The 24,953-nt window shown below is 45.2% G+C and overlaps 1 protein-coding gene across 12 annotated transcripts in view; it reads left to right on the top strand.

The window, feature by feature from the left end:
- The window catches only part of KANSL3 (KAT8 regulatory NSL complex subunit 3), a 43,277-nt gene extending 21,751 nt beyond the window's left edge, over positions 1-21,526 (top strand). For 9 of the 12 annotated variants that reach the window (XM_027072584.2, XM_053200514.1, XM_053200513.1 and 6 more), the window contains 13 exons: positions 852-926; positions 1,103-1,260; positions 3,516-3,579; positions 4,020-4,220; positions 4,427-4,583; positions 6,109-6,186; positions 7,794-7,985; positions 8,562-8,646; positions 9,079-9,206; positions 10,082-10,191; positions 10,599-10,821; positions 11,157-11,290; positions 19,004-21,526. In XM_027072584.2, the coding sequence (XP_026928385.1) occupies positions 852-926; positions 1,103-1,260; positions 3,516-3,579; positions 4,020-4,220; positions 4,427-4,583; positions 6,109-6,186; positions 7,794-7,985; positions 8,562-8,646; positions 9,079-9,206; positions 10,082-10,191; positions 10,599-10,821; positions 11,157-11,290; positions 19,004-19,024 (1,626 nt within the window). In that variant the 3' untranslated portion in view covers positions 19,025-21,526. Of the gene's footprint in view, positions 1-851; positions 927-1,102; positions 1,261-3,515; positions 3,580-4,019; positions 4,221-4,426; positions 4,584-6,108; positions 6,187-7,793; positions 7,986-8,561; positions 8,647-9,078; positions 9,207-10,081; positions 10,192-10,598; positions 10,822-11,156; positions 11,291-18,779; positions 18,827-19,003 lie in introns of all 12 variants that reach the window. The other 3 variants (XM_027072582.2, XR_008289276.1, XM_027072586.2) reach the window with 3 other exon arrangements.
- The last annotated feature ends 3,427 nt before the right edge of the window (positions 21,527-24,953 follow it).

Raw genomic sequence — 24,953 nt, forward strand, 5'->3', positions numbered from 1 at the left:
CTCTTTCCTCCGATTATTTTGAAGAAAATCCCAAATGTCATTTCATTTATATATATTTCAGCATGTATTTCTGAAAAAAATATTCTTCCCCCACCCCCAAATGTAAATACTATTCTCTCACCTAAAAAAAAAACAAAAAAAAACCACCAAAAAAGTGATAATTGTAACAGGCATAAATTTTAATAGCTTTGGAATTTGATGTTGTGTTCATATTCTATGCCTTTCTAAGACATCAGGGAACCTTTTCTTTATTATTTTATGTACATTAGCTTGTGTAAGTGTCCCTGACCTGTCCAAAGCCCCAGTTTTCAAGTGGATCAAATAAGCGAAGTCTGTGCTGCTTCATGTCGTCTGGTTAAGTATGACATCCAGGGCCACCAGAAGAAGAGGGCTATCTCCCTAAACTCCCTGGTCCTGGGAATGGCAGAATTTAGTCAGCGACTGCAAGTGCCTGGGAGCTAACTATTAAATTCAAAAAGGAGAGATTTTCTTCATGTAAGGAAGAAGAGCAATATTTGTGTTCTCCTGATTGCATTTGCTATTAGTGGAGGAAAAAGTGAACAAGACATTAGTATAGAGAATTGGTAGGATTGGAAGCACTGAACTTCCCATCCTGTGGTTCAGCCCTCTACTGGGATCCTCTCAGGGCTTCAGTTCTCCAGGTGGTACAGTGTATCTTGTGCCCTGTGCTCTTACTGCTGTCACTATGGCTGGTACCCTTGAGGATTAGGACTGGTGGGGAGGAGATGGGAATAGCTGGTAGGTCTGGACCACCTCCGGACTCTGGGTGGTAGCTCTGGATGTAGCTACAGTGAAGTTGACCTTGAGACAAACTTTTGTATTATTTCCAGGTGTCAGTGATGGAGTACGTCACTGCAGTTGTCTGCCTTGGGTTTCCTTTACTTACTGTGGATGGTCCCAGAGGGGTAAGCATGGGGTGTAGCTGATTGCTGGGTCATTGGCTGGTAAGGGTGAGGGGGTGCATACCTCGCCCAAACTGGTTAGTGACTGTAGTTGCCAGGCTGACTCCCCTCAGTGGACTTGCCAGGTCAGTGCACAGTGAATATTAATTGGCTGATAGTAAAATTTATACATGTTTTAGGATGTGGATGATCCCCTCTTGGATATGAAGACTCCAGTCCTCTTTGTCATTGGGCAGAATTCCTTGCAGTGTCATCCTGAAGCCATGGAGGATTTCCGGGAGAAGATTCGAGCTGAGAACAGCTTGGTGGTAGTTGGGGGAGCTGACGATAATCTCAGGTGCGTAGGTTCTCCCAGAGCTGTGAGAGAGCCATGTTACAGTGTTGGAGAGATGCCTGTGAAGTGATGATGTAACTATAGACTAAATCTGCTTCCGTGAAAATGGGAACTGTTTTACATGAACTAATTCAGATTTATAAAGAGTTGCAAAAATAGTACAAAAAATTCTTACATACCCTTAACTCAGATTTCCACATGTTCATGTCTTACATACCCAAAGTATAATTATCAAAATGAGAAAATTAACATTGTATGACACTATAATCTGTAGGTGCTGATATTGTCCATTGTTTCACTGGTGTCCTTTTTCTGTGCGGTATCCACTCCAGGATCACATGTTGTTTTTAGTTGCCTTGTTTCCTCAGTCTCCATGAATTTGATACTATTCCTTAGTCTTTCATGACCTTGACATCTTAAAGACTTGTGGCCAGTTATTTTGTAGGCTGCCCCTCAATGTAGGTTTTTAACATTTTTGTGATTAGGTAGAGCATATGCATTTTTGGTAGGAATGTGAGAGGTGATAAGCCCTCAGCACATCTTCTCTGGGGATACATGAAGTTGATGTGTCTTATCATAGATGGTGTTAACCTTGATTGTGTGGTTAAGGTGGCATCTTCCAGGTTTCTCCACTGTAAAGTTACTATATTTCCCTTTGTGATTAGTAGTTACCCTATGGGAAGGAGATACTTTGAGACCTTGTGAAGGCAGTCTTGGTCACTGTGCTTTCACTGGGGTAGGCATTTTTTATATTTTCTTTCCTTACTAAGGATGTATGTGAACTTAGATTTTATCTGTATTAAGCATCCTTTTATGTATTTTGGAGTAAAAACAGCCAGAGTTTGGAAGGGGCACCTTTGGTCATTGAGATGGCCACTGGTCCCTTAGAAGACTGGCTGCCTGTAGGGACTTTAATTGTGTTTTCATGAAATGTACTGAAAAAGAGATTGTGTCATTTATTGGGCTTCCTTTTTTTATATGCTCAATTTTAGAGATTTAATTTCTTAAAAACTTTCTTTAATGTTTATAATTTTGAGAGAGAGGGACAACATGAGTTGGGGGATGGGCAGAGAGAGAGGGAGACACAGAATACAAAATAGGCTCTAGGCTCTGAGCTGTTAGCATAGAGGCCAGCATAGGGCTCAAACTCAGCACGAGATCATGACCTGAGCCAAAGTCAGATGCTTAACTGACTGAGCTACCCAGGCGCCCCGAGATTAATTTCATTTGTGTTTTTTAGCTAGTAGCTTAAAGCAAGTATCTGCCCCCATCTGTCTTGTCAGTTTCTTACCCAGAGATGTTTTGGAGAAGTCCTGGTCTTTGTCATTTGGCAGCTTCTTTTGGGCCTAGAAGCAAATGCTTTGGTTCTCAAGGTAGTGTTTTCATGTAAATTGATTGTCTTTGTTGGTCATTCAGACGTTCTTATCTGTAGAAAGGTATATTGTGTGTGTTGAGTGGCAGGGAGGGAACATGAGAGGTGGGGATACCTTCATGGAGTTGTGTCGGGAGGCTGCTTATGAGACGTGTTTGCATGATGCCATGAGCATCAGCCTGAGGATTGGGAGACCTTAATTTAGTTTTGGCTGCTTTGCTAAGAAGCTTGGGTAAACTGCTTAACTTTTGGGACTCAGCGATCCTTATCTGTAAGATGAGGGTGCTACCCTAGGTTAGAGGCCAACAGCCAGTAAATTAGGGTCTCAGAATTTGGAGACTCAGAATGTTGTTCTCTACCCTGTCATTGGGGGCTCTGTTTTTCTCTTTGGTGAGGCCCCCAATCAGAAGCCAGGGGTTTTCAGACTAGCTTTCAAAGAGGAGAATGCAGCCATCTGTGGCCATTTTCTCTTATCCCTTTAGAACTAACCTGGGACCACCTTTCCTCTTCTACTAATCTCATTTCAACAGCAACCAGTGATCTCAGGGTTTGGGCCTCCGTTGGGAGACTTCTAGATAAGGTCTTAGAAGTCAGATAGAGTTTATCTGTGAAGCCAAAGGTATAGGACTTCTGGAGTATACAGTCCTAGGCAATTTCCATATGTTATTTGTTTTTTTATATGTGTTATTTTTGTAATCCTCACTATTCCATGAGTGAGGTGTTATGATTCCCCGTTTTGCAGACATGGAAACAGGTTCAGAGAGGTTGTGATAACTGCGTGAGGGCTAACGTAGTCCTCCTTCCTGAGCCTAGAAAATAACCAACACAGAAACCCATTCTCGCTTCCATGTGATGCCATTTTCTCCTCTCTGTCTCTGTCTCTTAGAATAAGCAAAACCAAGAAGAAATCAGAGGGTCTGACTCAGAGCATGGTGGACAGATGCATTCAGGTACACAGTTGCTTTATGTGTTTTTCTCAGCTAGGCTTGCCTTTCTATAACCTTTAGGCTTGATCTTGTTGGCAGCAGCCTCTTTGGCTCTGAAGGAGTATCCACTGGGGCCTCTGGTAGAACTAAATCATAAACAAAGGAAAGGGGAAATGAGAGTGACAGTCTAAGATGCATACAGAGCATCAGGGGAGAAAGAGTTTATTGGAGGAGTGAGGGAGCACAACCATCCCAGAATACCACCCCACAGAGGCCTTGGGGCATAGGCTCCTGCTGGTCTTTGACTGAGGCTTGGATTTGTGCCTGGCTCTGTGTGCCTGGAGAAGGACTGAAGGCACACCTGACGCCAAAGGCAGGGTTGATTGAATTGAGTTAACCCTGTCGGGGAGGTTCCTATTCCCTAGACTGAAGGACTCAGCAGCCTGGGCCCCTTTTCATACTAGGATGAGATCGTGGACTTTCTGACTGGAGTGCTCACTCGCACTGAAGGGCACATGGGCTCCGAGCCTCGGGATCAGGATGCTGAGAAGAAGAAGAAGCCTCGGGATGCAGCCCGCAGAGACCTGGCCTTTGAGGTCCCTGAGCGGGGCAGTCGGCCTGCCTCACCAGCTGCCAAGCTTCCTGCCTCACCCTCAGGCTCAGAGGTAATGTAGGCAGGGAGGGAGTGCTTTTGCTGGGGAAGGAAGACTGTGGATTTGGTTCCTAGGGATGGTTGTCTACTTTGCTAGTGCTGTAGGCCTTAGAGTTGCTATGAGGAGAATTCCTGACCAGGGAATTCCAGGGGACTTGATAATTAATGGTTAAATCCAAATAGCATTGGCTCAGCTCTTACTCTTCTCATCCTACTCAGGATCTTTCCAGTGTGTCCAGCAGCCCCACTTCCAGTCCCAAGACCAAAATGACCACAGTGACCTCGGCCCAGAAGTCCAGTCAAATCGGGAGCTCTCAGCTCCTGAAGAGACATGTGCAGCGGACAGAAGCTGTGCTGACCCACAAACAAGCCCAAGGTATTGGCTCCTCCTGGCCCAGTGGCCTCTCAGGTTATCTTCTGCAGTGACATCATATGGCATTTGGAAAGTATTGACATCTGTAACTTCTGGGGCATGTGAGAGGCACCGTTTCCCACATTTCTGTTCAAACAAAATTAGGTTGAAATGAATACTGAGGATTGTTTTCAAGAGTAAGACATCACAAAAGGTCTGTGCATTAGTGGGGTTGTATAGTTCCACTAATTATAGCTTTGCATTGGTGTTCTGGGGAGTTAGGCTTTATGAGCTTACTCCATGTGTATTTGCCTAAAAATTTTTTCTGACTCCTAGTTGGGGAAGCTACTTCTTCTGTTTTAGGCCCTGCCCAGCCACTCCTGCAGTCAGGACACTCTTCAGATCATGTGGACAGGGTGATTAGCTTTATTCATCAGATTCCAGGGCAACTCAACTGGCATCATGCCCTTTCTTTGTTTCCACCTTGAAGGTTCAGCCTCCCATATTGAGACTTTCAGTGAAGTTTATCAGTCTCTCTGCAGATAGGTTTTAGAGTAGACTGGGAAATGTTTGTATGGTTGAGATCAGAGTTTGGAGAACAATGAGTGCTACTAAAGCTACAGAAAAGGGAGAGTTTTGCGGGTAGGTGGAAAAGAAACAGTGGCTCTCCCCATGCCCCCATTTTGATCCTGTTGGGCAGCCCTGAGGTAAGGCCCCTTGGTCATTGTGTGTGTATGTATCCAGGAGCATGTATCATCTGAGGTCTCACGTGCCTGGAAAGTGGCAGCACCAGAGCTGGCTGTCCAGTAGAGAGATGTGGAGATGACAGCAGGCTGATCTGCTCACTTTCCCTGTGTTTCTTTTTAGTAGAGCCAAAGGACTTAAACCCAGGCATCTTAAGAAGGTGCCCTTAAGAGTGGTGCTAACAAGGAGCACAAGTGTGTGAGGGGATCTGTGAAGGCAAAAAAAGGAAAAAAGGCCAAGCTTCTAGTGTGCACATAGATGGTCTGTGACCTGGATCTTCTTAAGTGGTGGCCAGAGCCAAGTTCTGGGTGGGTGGTGTTTCCATAGGCTTTTGATGAAGAGAGAACCAGTGGTTGGCTCTGCTTATGGAGGGGATAATTAGTTGAGAATCTAAGGAGTTCTTGAAGGGTGATTGGTGACCTGGGTTCGAAACAGGACCCAGAATATGGTGCAGAGCAGCAGCCCTAGCGCCCTGACTTTGACAGAGCTCAGAGGCAAGAGGCAATGATTATAGCTAACTTTTATGGAGCCCTGACTATGTGCCATGCTGTCTTCTTGGCACTTGACTTGCTATTGCTCGTTGAATCGTGGCAATGGCAAATGAAGCAGGTACATTTATTATTTTCAGTTATAGGTGATTCCATGGAATCACCATGGGAGTTAGGTTTCGAACCCATCCAGTAATTCTGGAAGGGGCCCATGATGACCATTTTCTAGAACATTTTCATATCTTTTTCTTACTCCCTCTCCTTTTCTCTTTTCTCTGGCTGGCTGTGATTCTGTAATTCTTTCTGATTCATTCCAGCACAGTTTGCTGCTTTTCTGAAACAAAATATGCTGGTGAGGAAAGCTCTTCCTCCCGGCACCTCCTCCTGTCTTTTTGGTGAGTATTGCTTTTCCTTTCACCTTTTCACGCTCTGTTCTCTGCTTCTGTCCACTTTTCCCTCAGTTCCTTCCCCATTCTGTTTCTCATTTGTCTCTGGTTTCCTACTTTTCTTTTTCTGCCTTTTTGTCTTCAGTTCTTTTCTTGGCTGACTTCTTTTGCTTACTCCATAGTCTGCTTTTTCTCTGTACTTTCTGTTGGCCTCTCATGATTTTTCTTTTTTTTGTCTCTTGTGGTTCTTGGCTGTGCTTCTCCTATGTGTGCCTGTGGCCCATTGCCTGTGAACCTGAGTTTCCTTGTGTGTTTTTCTCCCTGTCTCTGGTTTCCTGCTTCCATCCTGGCTGCTACAAGCACATCAGCCACTTATAATAAGCATAAAACCTGTAGCTCTTCTCCCTTTTACTCTCCTTCCTATTCTGATTTTAGTCACTGCATTTGTCCCCTAACTGCTCCTGCCAGCTGGTATTGCCCTGTGGTCCGGCGTAGCTCTCTGTGGCCCAGGCCAGGAGCCCATCCCTGCCCGCCATCCTCATATACTACTGCTTTCCTCCCCACCCTTCCCCTGATTACCTATGCTAAGAAGAGGGACTGGAGTGGGTTTCTGGTTTTAAAAAGAAGGGGATCTCTGAGGTGCCTGGGTGGCTCAGTTGGTTAAGTGTGTGACTCTTGATCTCAGCTCAGGTCTTGATCTCAGGGTCATGAGTTTAAGCCCTACATTGGGCTCCATGCTGGGTGGGAAGCCTACTTAAAATAAAAATAAATTTAAAAAAAAGAAGGGGATCTCTGAGGATACCTGAAGGATAACTTCAGAGTCCAGGAGGCTTGGCCATGTGCAGGATGAGTCTGTCTGACTCAGTGGAGGGGGAAGCTCATGTGCAAACAGTTGGCCTTTCTCTGTACTAGTGCAAATGACCTGGGGACTAGTTGTGACATGGACCACCATTGCCCCGTTACTTTTGGGCAGGAGCTATAAAGTTGTCTTGGCTGAGATGCTCCCTTGCCTAGTAGCCACTCAAAGCCACCCTTAATTCCTGGCAATAATCCTTCTTGTTGCCTTCATTTGGCAAGCAAATCTTCAACCTTGGGTGCTTAGGACAGAGTAGGACTCCGAGAGCCTTGTGAAAGTCTCTTTTTTTGAGAGGACTGGGTAGTGTGCTTCTCTGCTGCTGCTTTGTGGAATGTTTACTGTCCCCCAGCTGTATGATGTGAGGTTGGGCTTGAAAGAGGAAAATTATCACATTGTTTGAGTCTAGGAAGCACTGCTTATATCCACTATAGTGAGTCCTCTCTTTTTTGGTTGGCCTTCGCTAGGCAAGATCATGGTGTCTTCTCGTTTCCTTTTTGTTTCTACCAACTCAGAGCTCCCTTCCTCCCTCAGAGCCTACTCCAGAACAGGGTAAGGGTTGGGCATGGAGCCATTCCCTGAGAGGACAAGATGGTGTCTACCACAGATGGGACCTGAGTGAGGTGGGACTGAATCATTGGCAATTGCCTTTGAAGTGTGACTTTGTATGTGACACACAGTCATGCCCTTGCTGCTACTGTCTGTCAGTGTCTCTCGGGCTTTTTTGGATTGTGGAAGACCTCACCTCAGCTCCATCTCTTAGTTCCCATTTCATCAGAACAAACGGAGGAGGCAGAGAAAGAGGATCTTAGGGTCCAGCTGAAGCGCCACCATCCTTCCAGTCCTCTTCCTGGCAGCAAGACCTCCAAGCGACCGAAGATTAAGGTGTCCCTTATCTCCCAAGGGGACACAGCTGGAGGGCCTTGTACTCCTTCCCAAGGAGGAGCTCCAGAAGGTGAGTGTCTCTTCGCCTGTCTAAATAAAAACCGAGCTCTCTCAGAGCACACATCATTGCTGCCTTGGGGGCTACTTGCTGGACATCTCAGCCTGTACTTCAGTGTAAGATGTGCCTGGAGCAGAGAAGACACAAGGTAGCATGGGGGGCAAAAGTGGGCAGTGACCTGATCTGAACTAGAATAATCAGGAAGGCAGAATGAGGATCAGGGGGAGCATCCGGAGCATCATTATATTTTGTTCTCTATCAGTTTCAATTAAAGATAAAATATTCTGGCACCTGGCTGGTTCAGAGGAGCATGCAACTCTTGATCTCAGGGTCCTGAGTTTGAGCCCCACATGGAAGGTATAGAGATTACTTAAAATCTTTAGGAAAAAAATATAATAAAATATTACAAAAAGTTTAGAAAATGGAAGAAAAAATACCTCCAGCTCTCCCTATTCTACTGTTCTACTTATTCGTCATTTTTCTTCTTCCAGTCTTTGTTCATAGTATTTTGGATTTAGCCTGGGCTGTGAAACCCTGAAAGGGGCCAAGCAGGACTGACCAGTGGCCTTGGGGTTTTCTGTTTTGCAGTTTCGGGAGGGAAGCCCATCACCATGACGTTGGGGCAGGCTTCAACAGGGCCCAAGGAGCTCACAGGGCTTCTCACCACTACCAAGTGAGTCTGTTTCTTAGCTTTTCTGGCTCTGAACCTTTCTTTTTACCTTTTCTCTGGTCCATTTAGTGCTTTGGAAAGATGATAGTCTGGGTTCTGTCAGTTTTGGGAATATGACTTTTTTCTCAGTGGGATCTTTGCCCTTTTGGTGGGGGTGGCGGGTGGGGGGCAGTGCCGTGGGGCGGGGAGGGGATCAGTTCAATTCTTTTTTACTGAAAATTTGCAAAGCTTCCCATAGCTCTTGCTTTAAGGTTTGAAATCTTTATTTTAGGCCTGACTTTCAGAAGGATTAGAGACCAGATTCAGAAAGTGGAACAAAGAAAACTATAGGTTCTAGTGTCTAGAAAGCCTTGCTGGGCCCTACGACCCTCCCTGTATTGCTGGGGTCTGCTGCCCTCCATCCTTTGAATAACGGAGCTCCTGTCTTGTCTCCAGGTCAAATGCTTCTGAAGGGGGAGTCTCAGCCAGCCCAGCCTCCTCAGTCTCCAGCAGCACTGCACCCAGTGCCTTGCATACACTCCAGAGCCGCCTAGTGGCCACCTCTGCTGGCAGCTCCCTCCCAGGTATCTGGTAGCCCAGCATTTCCCGCCTTCCAGCAAAATCTCCTTTCAGCTGCTGCTGGAGGGTGGTCCTAGGGAAAGCAGCTGAATCTGGAGGATTCTCCTCTGGGTTGCAGGCTTTCATAGAGGCTTGATGTGAATTAGAATTAGCTTTAAAGTGGGAGAGTTCTTGGTCTTAATATCTACAGTGAGTAAAGAGCCCAGTTTGCAGGTAGTGTCTTTTGTACTATAAGGAGGAGAAATAGCTGGTGGGAAATGTATGTATTGTGTTCACTGTGGTGTTCTTAAACACATCTGATTGCAGAAAATTGGAGATTGTGCTGTACTAGCATTAGCAAGATGAGGCACCTTTCTGCCTCTTGCTGGTCTCCTCACTTTCACCACCCCACCCTACATGGGAAGGCTGGTTGCCTGAGTCCAGCAGGGCCAAGGCTGTGCAGGTGTCCTCCTTCAGGAGGACCTCCCTCTTTACTTTGTGGCCACTGGGCTGTGTGTAGTGAAGTGTAAATCAGGTATTTGGAATTCTTTTGGCTTAAGAAGCTGTCCCCTTCCCTGGAAGGGATGGAATTTAGATTTCTGAAGTGGGATTCCAACTCTCTGGTTTTCCTAAAATTGTCCCAAGATGTTGGAAAGGTAGTTTAGAGCAGGTTGGGATATGCAGAGCAAATCCAAGGGAGTATGTCTAGAATAGTAGCTTTCCTCATGTGGGCATGCAGTGTGCATGCCTGGGGAGTCCTTCCTGGCATCTTTCTGAGAGCCCTGGAAATGTCCCAGGGAAAGAGCATTGGTATTTTAGTTGGTTGTTGAAGATGGATGGGTGTGGCTGCTCTTGGATAAGGGCTTGAGCCTATACTGACATCTGTTATATCCTCTCCTAGGGGCTACATCAGCCAGCAGCCTCCTTCAAGGTCTCAGCTTCAGCTTGCAGGATATCAGCAGCAAGACCTCTGGCCTCCCAGCAAATCCTTCCCCAGGGCCAGCCCCACAGGTGCACATCTGCCTTCTGCTGGGTTGGGCAGGTGTGGGGAGGAGGCATTCTCAGTTTAGTTGGTTTTGACAGGGAAACTGGGTCTGGAATCTGGGTCAGGACAGCCTTCTGACTTCACCCTGGGAACTACCAGAGGTTAAGGCTCCATCACTTACTGTGTGATCTTGGGCAAGTTTTTTGATCTCTCTGTGTCTTCGTTTCCTTGTCTGTAAAATTAGGATAATAGTATCTCTCTCAAAGGGTTGTTTTGAGGATTAAGTAAGCTAGTATATGGAAAATGCCTGGAAGAGTACCTTGCATGTAGTAGGTGCTCAATGGATGGTAGCCTTTAATGCTATGGGCCCTCCATACTCGAACATTGCTGTTGGGCAATAGCTTCTGATCACCTGGGCTTGTGTGTCCCACAGGCCACCAGTGTGAAGTTGCCCACCCCCATGCAGAGCCTGGGTGCCATCACCACGGGCACCAGCACCATTGTACGTACCATTCCTGTGGCCACCACACTCTCCTCCTTGGGTGCCACTCCTGGTGGGAAGCCCACAGCCATCCACCAGCTGCTGACCAATGGGGGCCTCGCTAAGTTGGCAAGCAGCCTCCCTGGCCTGGCTCAGATCTCTAACCAAGCATCAGGTGAGTCTCTCATGACAGCCGTGGGGACTCTTAGATATGGGATCTTTCCCCAGGATCTTCCCATCTCACATGGGCAAGCCATGTTGTTGAACCCAACTCGCCAGGGTCCTGGCATTGACCCCCAAGGATTCAGCTGTGTGAGGCCAGCCCCCAGAGAGGTCGAAAGAACACAGCTGTTTCCTGTTGCCTTTCAGACTGACTGATAGAGCGTAGATGACCCAGCTGGGGAAACTGAGGTGGGAGGCCGAGGGGGTGGTGTGTGATGTGAAGAAACTCTCCAGGAGAAGAAAATGGAGGCTATGACCAAAGCCAACCTTCCCCCCCATCTCTGTCAGGCTTGAAGGTCCCTACCACCATTACTCTGACACTGCGTGGCCAGCCCAGCCGAATCACTACACTGAGCCCCATGGGCTCAGGAGCAGCCCCGTCAGAGGAGCCCAACTCCCAGGCGCTGCCCTCCAGCTCACAGGTGAGTCTGCCTGGAAAGACTGAGGACACAGGCTCCAGTATTGGGAAGTTTGGAGCCGACTGACTGGCTTACCAGAGTAGCTGCCAGTGCACTGGACTTGTAGGCAGACCATGGTCAAATCCAGACCTAGGGGTTTCTAGCTTTGTAATATTGAGCAAGTTGTGGACTTCTTTGAGTCTCCTCTTCCATGGCACCCCCTGGATTATTTTGGGATTAAACATGGAACTATGTTCAGGTGTGTAGCAGTGCTCAGTAAGTAAGTTTTGTTTGCTTTCCCTCTCCATTCCTTTTCTCTTCCCATTCTTGGTTTCATCATTCACAGGTTGTGGTAGAGGCGAGTTAGTTGATTAACACCCTTTCTTTCACCAGTTTTCCAACATTGTGCTGTTCCAGCTCTTGCTGGCATTCATTCCATCTTTTTAGGACACACTAGATTTCTATAGCTCTTACCCACAAGTCACCAGCAGTTCCTTGTAGCTGATCGGATTTCTATTGTAACCTTGTCACGTAAAATGTTTCTAATCTTAAGTCATGATCTGAGAGCTACCCAGAGATCAGAGGCAAAAGAAAAAAAATAGCTGGAGTCCAGTGTTGAGTGTGATTTCCTTCAAGTGTGCACTGACCCTTTCAGCTTTGGCCTTCCCTCGTGGGAGCGAGGGTGCTATGCAGGCTGCCATGACAGAAAGCCAGGCCCTGTTCCCGTCATTCCCACTACACCAGCCCTGCCCAGGAAGTGGGGGGCGGGCCCCTATTGGCACTTGACAGCTTCCAACTGTTCCAGATGATCTTCTGCCTCCTCCTTTTTAGAGGAAAATACTGCACAGAGATTGTTACCTGGCATTCATTGGGATCATAGTTACCGCCCCCCCCCCCGCCTTTTTGGCAGAAAAGTGGAGGTGTTTTTATTTCTTTTTTTTTAATTCCTTATTTTTTCAATTACAGAAATGTGCTTATTTTAAATAATTCAAACATTACAGAAATAATTACAGAAGTAATTTAGAAAGTGAAAATTTCCCATGATACCACTCTCAGAGATGATAACCCACTAACAGCTTGGTGTGCATTCTCCTAGATTTTTCTTGCTATACAAAGTATATTATTTTACTTTTTTGACAAAAATGGGATCACAGAATATGGACTATTTTGTAACTGGCCTTTGTTTACAACACATGTTGTCACATGCTTCCCTGTGGGTTACATAGAGACTTATCTACTTCTTGTCAGTTGCTACCTCATGTTTCACTAGGTGGATGTACGAAAGTGTATTTCACCACCTCCTGTTAGAGAGTTGGGCTGTTTTGTTTTTGATACAGAAAATAATGGTTCAGTGAACACACTCGCTCCTGAGTTTTGTGTGCCTCTGGGAGCTTTCTACAGTCTAGAGATCAATAGTGGAGAATCGTGCATCTGACACCTGGCTAGCTGCTGGCTAATTGTCTTTCAGAGGTTCTGCTGGTTACAGTTCAAACCACAACGATGAGAATACCTATTTTCCTATGCCTTTATCAGTTATGGAAATCAGTATTTTCAGTTTAATTTATTAATTTGATGAGTGAAGTGAAATGGTTTTTTTTTAATTTTTTTCTTTTTCTTTTAGTATTATTTTTTAAAAATTTACATGCAAGTTAGTTAGCATATAGTGCAACAACGATTTCAGGAGCAGATTTCTTAATGCCCCTTACTCATTTAGCCCAACCCCCCTCCCACAACCCCTCCAATAACCCTCTATTTGTTCTCCATATTTAAGAGTCTCTTATGTTTCGTCTCCCTCCCTGTTTTTATATTTTTTGCTTCCCTTCCCTTGTGTTCATCTGTTCTGTGTCTTAAAGTCCTCATATGAGTGAAGTCGTATGATACTTGTCTTTCTCTAATTTCCCTTAGCATGATACCCTCTAGTGCCATCCACATAGTTGCAAATGGCAAGATTTCATTATTTTTGATTGCTGAGTAATACTCCATTGCATATGTGTATGTGTGTATATACATGTATATATATGTATGTGTATATGTGTATACATATATATGTATATGTATATACACGTATGTATATGTGTATATATATACACACGTATATATGTGTGTACATATATGTATATACACGCACACACATACACACACACCACATCTTTATCCATTCATCTATTGATGGACATTTGGGCTCTTCCCATACTTTGGCTTTGTTGATAGTGCTGCTATAAACATTGGGGTGTCTACGTCCCTTCGAAACAGCATACCTGTATCCCTTGGATAAATACCTAGTAGTGCAATTGCTGGGTGGTAGGGTAGTTCTATTTTTAATTTTTTGAGGAACCTGCATACTGTTTTCCAGAGTGGCTGCACCAGTTTGCATTCCCACCAGCAGTTGAAAAGGGTTCCTCTTTCTCTGCATCCTTGCCAATATCTGTTGTTGCCTGAGTTGTTAATGTTAGCCATTCTGACAGGTGTAAGGTGGTATCTCATTGTGGTTTTGATTTGTATTTCCCTGATGATGAGTGATGTTGAGTATTTTTTCATGTGTCGGTTGGCCATCTGGATGTCTTCTTTGGAGAGGTGTCTTTTCATCTCTTTTGCCCATTTTTGCACTGGATTATTTGTTTTTGGGTGTTGAGTTTGATAAGTTCTTTGTAGATTTTGGATACTAACTCTATCTGAGATGTTGTTTGCAAATATCTTCTCCCATTCTATCAGTTGCCTTTTAGTTTTGCTGATTGTTTCCTTCGCTGTGCAGAAGCTTTTTATTTTGATGAGGTCCCAATAGTTCATTTTTGCTTTTGTTTCCTTTGCCTCTGGAGATGTGTTGAGTAAGAAGTTGCTGCGGCCAAGATCAAAGAGATTTTTGCCTGTTTTCTCCTCAAGGATCTTGATGGCTTCCTGTCTTACATTTAGGTCTTTCATCCATTTTGAATTTATTTTTGTGTATGGTGTAAGAAAGTGGTCCAGGTTCACTCTTCTGCATGTTGCTGTCCAGTTTTCCCAGCACCACTTGCTGAAGAGACTTTGTCCACTGGATATTCTTTCCTGATTTGTCAAGGATTAGTTGGCCATACATTTGTGTGTCCATTTCTGGGTTCTCTGTTCTGTTCCATTGATCTGAGTGTCTGTTTTTATGCCAGTACCATACTGTCTTGATTACAGCTTTGTAATACAGCTTCAAGTCCTGAAGTGAAATTGTTTAAATATGTATTTTTCTGATTACTGATGAGGTTGTATGTCTTTTATGAAATACTCATCATGTTCTGTCTCTGATTTATAGCAGCTTTATACATTCAGATGTTTCCTTTATCTATTTAAAAATTTTTTTAAAATATTTATTATTGAGAGAGAGAGAGACAGAGCATGAGCAGGGAAGGGGCAGAGAGAGAGGGAGACATAGAATCCAAAGCAGGCTCCAGGCCCTGAGCTGTAAGACGCAGAGCCCAACACGGGGCTCAGACCCACAAACCCCGAGATCCTGACCTGAGCTGAAGTCGGACACTGGATCCATCTAGTCACTCCAGTCCTTTGTCTGTTATACAAGTTGTATATACTTCAGTCAACTGCTTTTTTTTTTTTCTTTCTGTTGAAGTATTAAGTGCTTGTTTTTTGATATTTGTTTTGGGATCTTTTATGATACATTAAAAATTTTTACATAGCGAGGCTACCTGCTTGGCTCAGTGGGTTGAGCGTCTGACTTTAGCTTAGGTCATGATCTCATGGTTTGTGAGTTCAAGCCCCACATCAGTGTTGCTGCTGTCAGCACAGAGCCCACTTCAGAACCTCTGTCTCCCTCTCTCTCTCTCCCTGTGAACCTGCCCCATTGACTCATGCTCTGTCTCTCTCAAAAATAAACATTAAGAAAGGTTTTTTTTTACGTAGCAAAATCTTCAAATCTTTCCCTTTATAGCTCCAAGGTTTTGTGTCTTAAGAAAGCTCTTCCCATTGCAAGAATATAATCTGTGTTTTTTTTATATTTTATTTTTTTAATTATAAAATACATATGTACAGTTTATCATTTTGCCCTATTTTAGGCTTTAGGCTTGCTGTTCAGTGGCATTAGTATATTTACATTGCTGTGCAACCATCACCACAATTCAGGTCTAGAACTTTCCATTATCCTATACTGAAACTCTGTTTTTGTGTTTTCTTATAATGCATTTGTTTGTTTACCTTTAGTTTTTCAGTCCATTTGGAATTTATTTTTCTATGCTAAGGTAAGGATCTAACTTTATTGAAGAATCCATTATCCTTTCTCTCTATCCATTTGAAACCTGCTGCTCTCACATTCTCGATTACTACATACACCTGGGCCTTTTTGTACCTGTGACCCATCTGTTCTCACACTAGCTTTATGAAATTGTTTAATAATGCAGGTCTTCCAGTTAATGAAGTGTCCAGAATGTTTATAATTTGCTACTGTTACTCTTTTCCTTTTTCTTGATAAATAATGGGTTTTGAATTTTGTTCATTGCCATTTTGGAATCACATGAGATGAATGAGCATACACATTTCCTCTGAGTTAGTTAAAATGATGAATTACTTTAATAGATTTCCTAATGTCAGATTACCTAAATTCTACATTCAGTAGCTTGTTCAGTACGTCCCATTATTTTTTTGCATATGTCTCAGTTTATTTGTATTGTGCACATGTAGGAAACAAGACCCTATCAAAAGAGAACAAAAAAAATAATAATAAAATAAAGAAGCCAAGTGTTTCAGAGGAAAAGCATGTCCACTCTTTTGATTTGCTTTTATTTTACTTAGGATTTTGGCCTCTGTGTTTATTAGTGAGATAGGCCTATAGTTTTCTTCCCATCTATCCCTGCTTTTGTGTGTGTGCTTTCCTTGTCCAGTTGTATGAAGGGGTAAATCTATCCTTATAGAATGAGATGGAAGCATGTTTTTCTCCTATTGTTTTTTTTTTTTTTAATGTTTATTTTTGAGAGAGACGGAGCACAAGCAGGGGACGGCAGAGAGAGAGGAGACACAGAATCCAAAGTAGGCTCCAGGCTCTGAGCTGTCTGCATAGAGCTGGATGTGGGGCTCAAACCCATGAACCATGAGATCATGACTTGAGCTGAAGTCAGATGCTTAACCACTGAGCCACCCAGGCACCCTTCTCCTATTCTAAAAACATTTATATTGCACAGAAATTATGAGTTCCTTGATAGTGTGATGCAAATTATCTATAAAACCATTTGGGTCTATTATCAGGCAGTCTTAACCTTTGTTGATAATCATATTGATGCCCAACTAGAATGCATATCCCCACTATGTGATACCTCTTTCTCTCTTAGTGGTCCTCTTCAGCTTGCTGCAGCCTGGGGGAGCTAGTTAGTGGTAAGAAGAGGCTAGATAGAGCTCATTGAGAATCGTTTTCCATGTGTAAATTGAAGCACAGAATAAAGATCGAGATCTGACTTCTACCTGATAGCATTAACTTGAGAGCTTAGTTTTTATCTCAGAAAAATGAGTGTATAATTACTAGGAGGGTTCTAGTGGTTCTCTTCTTACAGAGAAAGGGCACATTATTAGATTAAGACTTGCTGACTTGAAAACTTCTAATGATTACCTCAGTGTTCACACTGCCAGACCATGTGGTATCAGGGAAAACAGTGGGCTGTGGGTCAGGTGCTCTGTCTTTAGCCAGCTGTGTGATCCTGGGCAAATCACCTAACTTCTCTGGGTTTTGGTTTTCTCATGTGGTCTAGTAGGCCTAAATTAGTGATTATTGTGGTAGGATTGATTAATAGAGGCTGTCTCAGAATCTCCTCAGACTGGGAAATTGAATTTTAAAAGGTTGAGAAATCACCCATTTATGATGTTTATGAGACAATTGGAAATTTGAACACTGGGTAATTGTTGATATTAAGGAATTATTAACCCTTTAATATGTGATAATGGTGTTTACATTTGAAAAAAGAATCCTTTTTTAACGTTTATTTATTTATTTATTTATTTATTTATTTATTTTTAACGTTTTATTTATTTTTGAGACAGGGAGAGACAGAGCATGAATGGGGGAGGGGCAGAGAGAGAGGGAGAAACAGAATCGGAAGCAGGCTCCAGGCTCCGAGCCATCAGCCCAGAGCCCAACGCGGGGCTCGAACTCACGGACCGCGAGATCTTGACCTGAGCTGAAGTTGGACGCTTAACCGACTGAGCCACCCAGGAGCCCCAACGTTTATTTATTTTTGAGACGGAGAGACACAGCATGAATGGGGGAGGGTCAGAGAGAGGGAGACACAGAATCTGAAACAGGCTGCAGGCTCTGAGCTGTCAGCACAGAGCCTGACGCAGGGCTCAAACTCATGGACCATGAGATCATGACCTGAGCCGAAGTCGGACACTTAACCGACTGAGCCACCCAGGCGCCCCAAATATAATCCTTTTTTAATTTTGAGTTACATAATAGATATTTATGGATAGGCTGAAAAAGAAAAAGATTATAAGCACTGGCTAGACTTTTCTAAGGTCTTTGCAAACAATTATCTGTTTTATTTCTGGCACCGATGAATATTTATTGTGTTTCTTTTATGGAACTGGACTCTTATGTCCTCTTTTTTTAAAATTTTTTTAGGTTAGTTGGGGGGAGGGAGGGGAGAGAGAGAGAGAGAAACGAACCGGGGCGGGGGGGGGGGGGCAGAAAGGGGGTCAGAAGATCTCAAGCAGGCTCCCGACAGCAGACAGCCCGATGAGGGGCTCAATCTCACGAACCATGAAATAACGACCTGAGCCAAAGTTGGACACTTAACTGTCTGAGCCACCCAAGCACTCATACTTTTATATACTGTTTACAGCTGAAAAGCTGTCAGAGGAAGAGGAGGGACAGAGACTGTGTTGTGCCTTGCCTCAGAGTCCTGAGAATGGACTCCTTGCCTGTGGTTACAAGGTCTTTCTCCTCTCTAGCCACGTGGTGGTCTGCCTAGCCAGGGGGCATTCCTGCAACTCTCTCAGTAGGCCCTGGGAGAGCAGACCCTCTAATCAGGACAGAGTAATCCTCTGTGCACAGCCCTGCCTTTGGGCAGGGTGAGCAAATGTAGGCAGATTCTTTTAAGTTTTGATTGTCAAACCCTTCTTCGTTTCCTCTCTCCTGTGCCCTCCCATTTTCTCCTTTTTTCTGCATTCTTATAAACCTCTTAAGAATTTTCCAAAAGTGAAATCTAGAAAAGTGAGAAAAACCCTGGTGAAAAAAAGTTAACTGTTTCTACTTTGCTTTTTTCTTCCTAAGCTACAGGGCTCAACAAATTGTGGCATCCTCCATACCAACTGAAAATGGATAAGACCTAAAAAACTGATATTGTCAGAACAGTCACGGAAAACTTCCTTATCTCTATCACCCTTAACAATTTGCCCTTTCCTTTTCCCTGCATTCTCTTTCTGCCCTTATGCATAACAATAAGAGCAAACCTTTGTAGTTGAACACCTATTATACTCAAGGTGCTTTATGCAGATTGTCTGGTTTAATCTCGTAACATCCCTGGGGAGTAGAGACTGTCCTTGTGTCTTACAGATGAGGAAGAGGAGATTTAGCATTCATCACTTGCCCTACAAAGTGAGGTGGGTCTCTTAACTGCAGAGTCCACATTCTAGTAACCACTTGGCTGCCAGAACACATACTCTTGTACATCCAACTTTTTCCCCATTGAGAATGACTTCTTTGAAATAAATTCTCAGGGTCTGGGTGTGTTAACCTGGCAAAGTTTTGACTCTTGTTCCCTCCCTCTCCTGCCATAGCGCCTACCTCCAGCACCCTGAAGATGCCGTGTGATATACCTTCCTTCACCAAGCTGGTGATGGCTGCTGCACAGTGAGCCCTGGGTGCACACATGCTGTCCTGCTGAGCTGTCCACTTGTCTGAAGACTTCTTAAGACTGCCATTTTTGCCTCCCTGCCAGCTGTCTTCAGAATGGGCCTCTGGGTCTTATGAAACCATTAGGCTAGGTGATACGGCGCCAGCAGAGGGAACATCGTCCTCTGTCATCTATGGGTCTCATTCCCGGAATCCCCAGGTTCCTGAGCAGATTTGGCCATGCATGGATCAGAGGCACTTCTCCAGCATTCGCTGTGACTTGACCCAAGTAGCAGTGTTGGACTGCTCACTGCATTTAATAAAGGAGTTCCTTTTGGAAGTCTGTGCTACCCCCATGCCAAGTTGGGAGGAGACAGCCACATGGTCTGGGGCCATTCAGGAGTTAGGATTGAGAGCCCTTTGCTGAGGACAGGGGTCATCCTGGCCCACCAACACTTGTGCCGTACCAGAGGGCTGGTTTTGGACGTCACTGTTACTTTCACTGAGCAGCCATGGGTGAGCACATCTCTGTCTTACGAACCACATCAGATACTGAGTTAGCCTGCTGAGACTTGGGAACTCCTAAATTCAAACCCATGATAGATCAAAGAGGACTGGGCTGTCATCTTTCAGTCCCTTTGGCCACTATAGATGGCGGGGGCGGCAGTTGGCCACTAGGTGAAAGCTGGCCCTTTTCTTGTTTTCATCATGCTTCGGGCAGTTCCTGTGTGCAGAAAACCTGCAGGTCCAGAAAGACTGAAAAAGAGGAATGGAACAAATGAAGTGGCTTGAAGGATATGCCAGTAAGTCCTGTGGAGAAAATGATAGGGCCTTGAGGTTTTGCACCTAGTACCTAAGGAACTGTTGATTCGACATGGAGATGAGAAGAAGAATTTGCCAAGTCACAGGGAAGAAACCCCAATCCCTGAAATTTCTATCTCCAGTGCTTGGAAGTGAAATAGGGATAACTGGCTAAGTTAACATCTTGGCCTGGCTTCCCAGGAAGCTTAAGCATCAAGATAATGAAGGCAGTACTTTAGTGTTTCTGTTTCCATTCTATGCCACTTCTTGTCTTCTTGCTTAGTAGTGGGAAGGTTATTGGCATTGACTCTACTGTGTGAGGCTCTTGGTACTAGCCTGAGTCCTGGAGAATGATCACTGAAGACGGAGTTCTGAGCCCCTCCTTATGTCCTCACAATACTTGTATGCCAAGGTAGTTTTAGATTTGGCATCATACCTGTCCTCCAAATCAGGCTCTCGACCTTCTGTACTCTAGAAAATTTCTAGCCAAGGTGTCAATAAATAGAGCAACCCAGATGTGACTCCGACTCTGTTCAGTATCAGTAGGCAGGAGGGGGCACAGCATGCCATTGCCGTGGTCCAGGGTCCTGACCCATGGTGCAGCATATATCCAAACCAGGTCCCCTGTATTTAGTCCAGCAGCCTCACCTGCCAGTCTGACTGGCAGCCAGGAGGGAGTACACAGTGTGTAGGAGTCTGAGACAAAGCAAAATGGAGTGCTGTGGGCAAGGAGGAGGCATGTGTGATAGGCGTGCAGAGAGCCTCTTGAACAACCAGGCCTCCCTCCCTGACCTCCTGCAGAGCTGGTCTCAGCAGTGATTTGCATAATATTAGGTTTCATTCTTGCATTAGTTGGTAGGTAACTGCTTTTGGAAATTTATTTAAGTTTGAGGAAGATAATGAAATCTGAAAGAGGCATCCATGGGTCAGGGGTTTGGGAACTTTAAAGGCAGGATAACACGCCAGTAGGAACCAAGGGCAGTAAGACTGTGAGACTACCGGAAACTTTTAGGAATCATTTAGGACAGGCAGAGGGTGCTGAACAATCCATTCATGACTTAGAAGTACAGCCTAGACAATGCTGGAGGGGTTGCTCCTGAAAGATTCTCGCCCAGTGTGTGCTGGGACCAAAGGAAAAACTAATGTATTGTCCTGCATCTGTGTAAACCCTCGTATGCTTCCCGTGGATGACTTCCTGAGGCTTTGGTTGTACACCTTGAAGAAAGCCAAACCTGGAAAGGGGAGTTGTAAGAACATTTCACCTTGGAGTTACAGACTAAAGGGGGAGGTGGTTGAAGTAAGGGAGTCATGTTCTTCACACTTCTGTACCCACTCTTCTCGAAATGTGAAAAGAAGCTTTCCTCCATCTATCACGTATCAGACCTAGAGTCCTTAACCTCAGAAGGCAATATTACTGGCTGAGAATGTAGACGGATCAAGAAGGCTTTAGTTCAATTCTTGACATTCAACATGACAGGTGCATGTTGATGCCCGATGGAAGATGTCCTTGTGCTTTAAGAAGAGGTCACTGATGGAGATCTTCTACCTGTTCTTGGCCCCACCACTAGAATCATCTTGGGCTGGGTGGGTTATAGAATTGAGGCACTGTCACGGTTCATTCTTCTATTAGTAAAAACAAAAATAAAAGCAACTTTGGATTTCTTCAACTTGTTTTCAGTTGACTTCTCATATTTATTCTGATGACCACTCAGTGAAGTGGCACAGAAAATAAAAGCCAAGATAGTGTGGTAATGCCAGAGATCATCTCATGGATGCCTGGTGCCATGAATACCGTACTTTGTACTGTACCATGGGTACCGTAATTGCCTTTTTACATGTGAGGAAATAGGCACAGAGAAGTCACAGCAGGAAGTGGCAGAAGTAGGACTAGAATCCATGCAGTCTGCCACCACTGTCTGTTCTCTGCACTGTTCTGGGGTTCCGAGATGGGACGCAGAAATGGACATTAGCCCAGGAGGTGAGATGATGGCTTTGCCTTCCTGTGGCCCCTTCCTGTTAACTTCCCATCAGGCCTGAAGTGATTGCTGTGGCTGTGGTGGGGCTCTTGGCTGGGTCAGAATCAGTAGGTAGGGTCCTGAGAGTGTGAAATCTCTTTGAACATTCTATCCCTCTATCCCCTCCCATAAGTAAATAAAGACAGGAATGAATGAATGAATGAATTCCAACCTCCAGGTTATTTGTGAACTTGTACCCATGAGGAACTTCCTTCCTGTTCTTGAATTCCAGGTCCCTCCACTTGGCATTGGAACCCTGTATGGGTAGAAGCCATGGTTCTGGTAGTCTACATGAAGTGTCCTAGTGCACGTGGGCTCATCTTGCTACCATCCTGTGTAGAAACAGGGTGCATTCTTTCCCTTCCAACTTTGGTCTCACTGACTTGGGTGAGTCAAATGAAGTGAGAGATGAAGATTAAATTATTTAAATGATAGCCATCTTAAATTTCAGGAGTATAGGAATGGGGTCAGAGCAAATTATAATGCAGAAACATGTTCATTACCTTTTTATGGTCCTTTCTAACACATGTTTTAGTCAGAATCAATGGTTGCAAGAAGCAGGAATCATTCACCCCCATGAATTCTAAAACGGCATATTGTTTCAATAGGCACTCTCACAGACAGGGAGCCTGACAGTTATTGCTACTTGCTTTGTAACCAACTGACGTGCTCCTGCCAGGGGCTGTTTTTGATCCTGCTGCCACAGGACTTTGCTGATGTGGACCCCTCTGTGGATGGTTGGTCCCTGTCTTTTGAATCACATTCTGAATGTGGTGTGCTTAGTGGCTCAGCCTACCTTCATGCCTGTCCCTAATTCTGTTCCCAGGCCACCTCCTTTCTTGCCTCAATGACTTCATCCTCCCTTGTATGCCAGCTCTTCACAGTGCTGTGCCCTGTGCCAGGGATGCCATTCCCATTGCTCCTTTCTTTATCCTCCGGGATTCAGCTCACATGTATTACCTCATTGACACCAGGCAGTTAGCTCTTCTAACTGCTCCTGGCTATGACTTGCTACCTCCAAAACCTTGGATTACACTGGGTTGGGCTGCATTTGATCCACTTGCAGATCAACCGCTCCCAGGCTTGGCCTAGAGGGTCTCAAGGTCAGAGTCATATCATCTTCCTCTAGCTTAGTGTCTGTTTACTGGTGGGAGCCCAGTAAACACTGGAGGATGAGTGGCTCTGAGCCATCAGCCCAGCCCTGCCTTCCCTCCCCCTGCACGGAAGTCCCCAGACTCAAGTCATAGATGCCATTTGCTCGTCTCACAGGGGACATTAGGAGAAAGAAGAGAAGGCCCTTCTCCAAATTCACACTGAATGGTGTAGCTCACCCCAGGGGCCAAAATGCCATTTGGAACCCAAATGTGGGAAATAGCATCTTTTTTTTTTTTTTAACTTATTTATTATCGAGAGAGAGAGTGAGCATGCACAAGCTGGGGAGAGGCAGACAGAGAGGGAGACACGGAATCCGAAGCAGATTCCAGACTTCAAACTGTCAGCCCAGAGCCCAACGCAGGGCTTGAAACTGCAGACCCACAGACCATGAGATCATGACCTGAGCCGAAATCAGACACCCAACCGACTGAGCTACCTAGGGGCCCCTAGGAAATGGGATCTTTAATCAGCCTTCTTCCAGCCAACCTTATACCACCATGGTTGCAGCCCTCCCACCTGTAGTTTTCCGCACTTAAACACAGTTTGCCTTCCTCTCTTCCTCTTCCTCCATCCCTTTTCATTCCTTCTCCCCACTCCCCCACTATGTAATAATTACCTTTTTCACTCAGCACTCAGGCATATCAGTTGTTTCCATCTCCAACCCCTGGAGTTGGATGAGAGCCAAATCAATGTTCCCATTTCACAGATGAAGAATTAATTCAAGGTTAGGACCAGGGAGGCCTTCCAATGTAGGGAGTGTGGAGGCAGCCTGAATCCCTTCTTTTCTCCCATAAGGGACACTAGGAAGGACCTTGTGAAAGGCGGGGTGGCTCAGTCGTCAGAGAGGGAACAGTCCAATGTCAAGATGAGGGGCAAGGAGGATCCTGGGCAGGTTAGGAGTGGGCCCAAACTCTGTGACTGATCTCTACCCTAGGACACCTCAAAGGGGAGAGAGCACTGCATGAAAGCCATAGGAACCATTTGGTTACTCCCTTAAATTGGGAGGTGGGGGCAGGGCAAGTGAGCCCAGTTGCTGAGGGTGGGAGGACATGATAGAGTAGAGAAGGGGCCAGCAAAGAGAAGAGGGAGGAAATGGCACATGGAGCCCCACTTTCCCATAGAGCCACCTATGCCCACGCTGGTACAAACACGGAAAGAGATGGTACCAGAGGGGAAGTGCCTGGCGTTCAGCACACAGTGTGTGTTAGCACCCTAGGGGTGGGGCTCCATGAGAAAGTGCTCAGTCCCCAGCCTCCAGTCTGACTTGGCAATAACAAATCTCAAGCTGAGGTTGGGTTGGGCCGGTCTTGGCCCGTTCTTCCCCATGGCAGAAGGTGGAGAGGTGGGGAGTCCCTAGGAGTGACTCTAGGAGGGTGAAAGAGCAGCAAGAAAGGAGGCATGGAGCAGGGGGCCATGGAGGGCAGGGACACATGAGGAGCCACCTTGTAGGGGTCCAAGCAGCACACCCTTGGTTTGAGTTCTCTGTTCCTCTGTGGGTTTCTGAGAGCAGCTGGTGTTTTCAGAAAAGGAAAGAGGGCTGGAGATACACCAGGGAGATCGGTTCCAGTATCCATCCAACCTATTGTCCCCCAGGCCACCTCCCTCCACCTGACACGTTCTCCATCTCCCACCCCAACATCTGCATGGCTCCTAGATGCCTCCCTCCCGGGACATTAGTGACTCCTAGGCTTTGACCTCCATTTTTGAAGACTTTTAATAGAGGGAAAGCATCCCTGTCTATGATATGAGAGGGTTGCACTTGGATTAAAACTCCAAAGGGAATTGGGGAGAGGGGATTTGGTCCCATTCATCAGAACCTATACCTAAAGTGTAGAAGTTCATGGGTGAGGTGATGAGTGGAGAAGTAGTTCCACCTTTTTCTGTCCCTGCAGCAGGGAGGTGCATGTGTATTCATTGTTCTGAG

Source organism: Acinonyx jubatus, chromosome A3 (assembly GCF_027475565.1).
Source record: "Acinonyx jubatus isolate Ajub_Pintada_27869175 chromosome A3, VMU_Ajub_asm_v1.0, whole genome shotgun sequence".
Taxonomy (NCBI): domain Eukaryota; kingdom Metazoa; phylum Chordata; class Mammalia; order Carnivora; family Felidae; genus Acinonyx; species Acinonyx jubatus.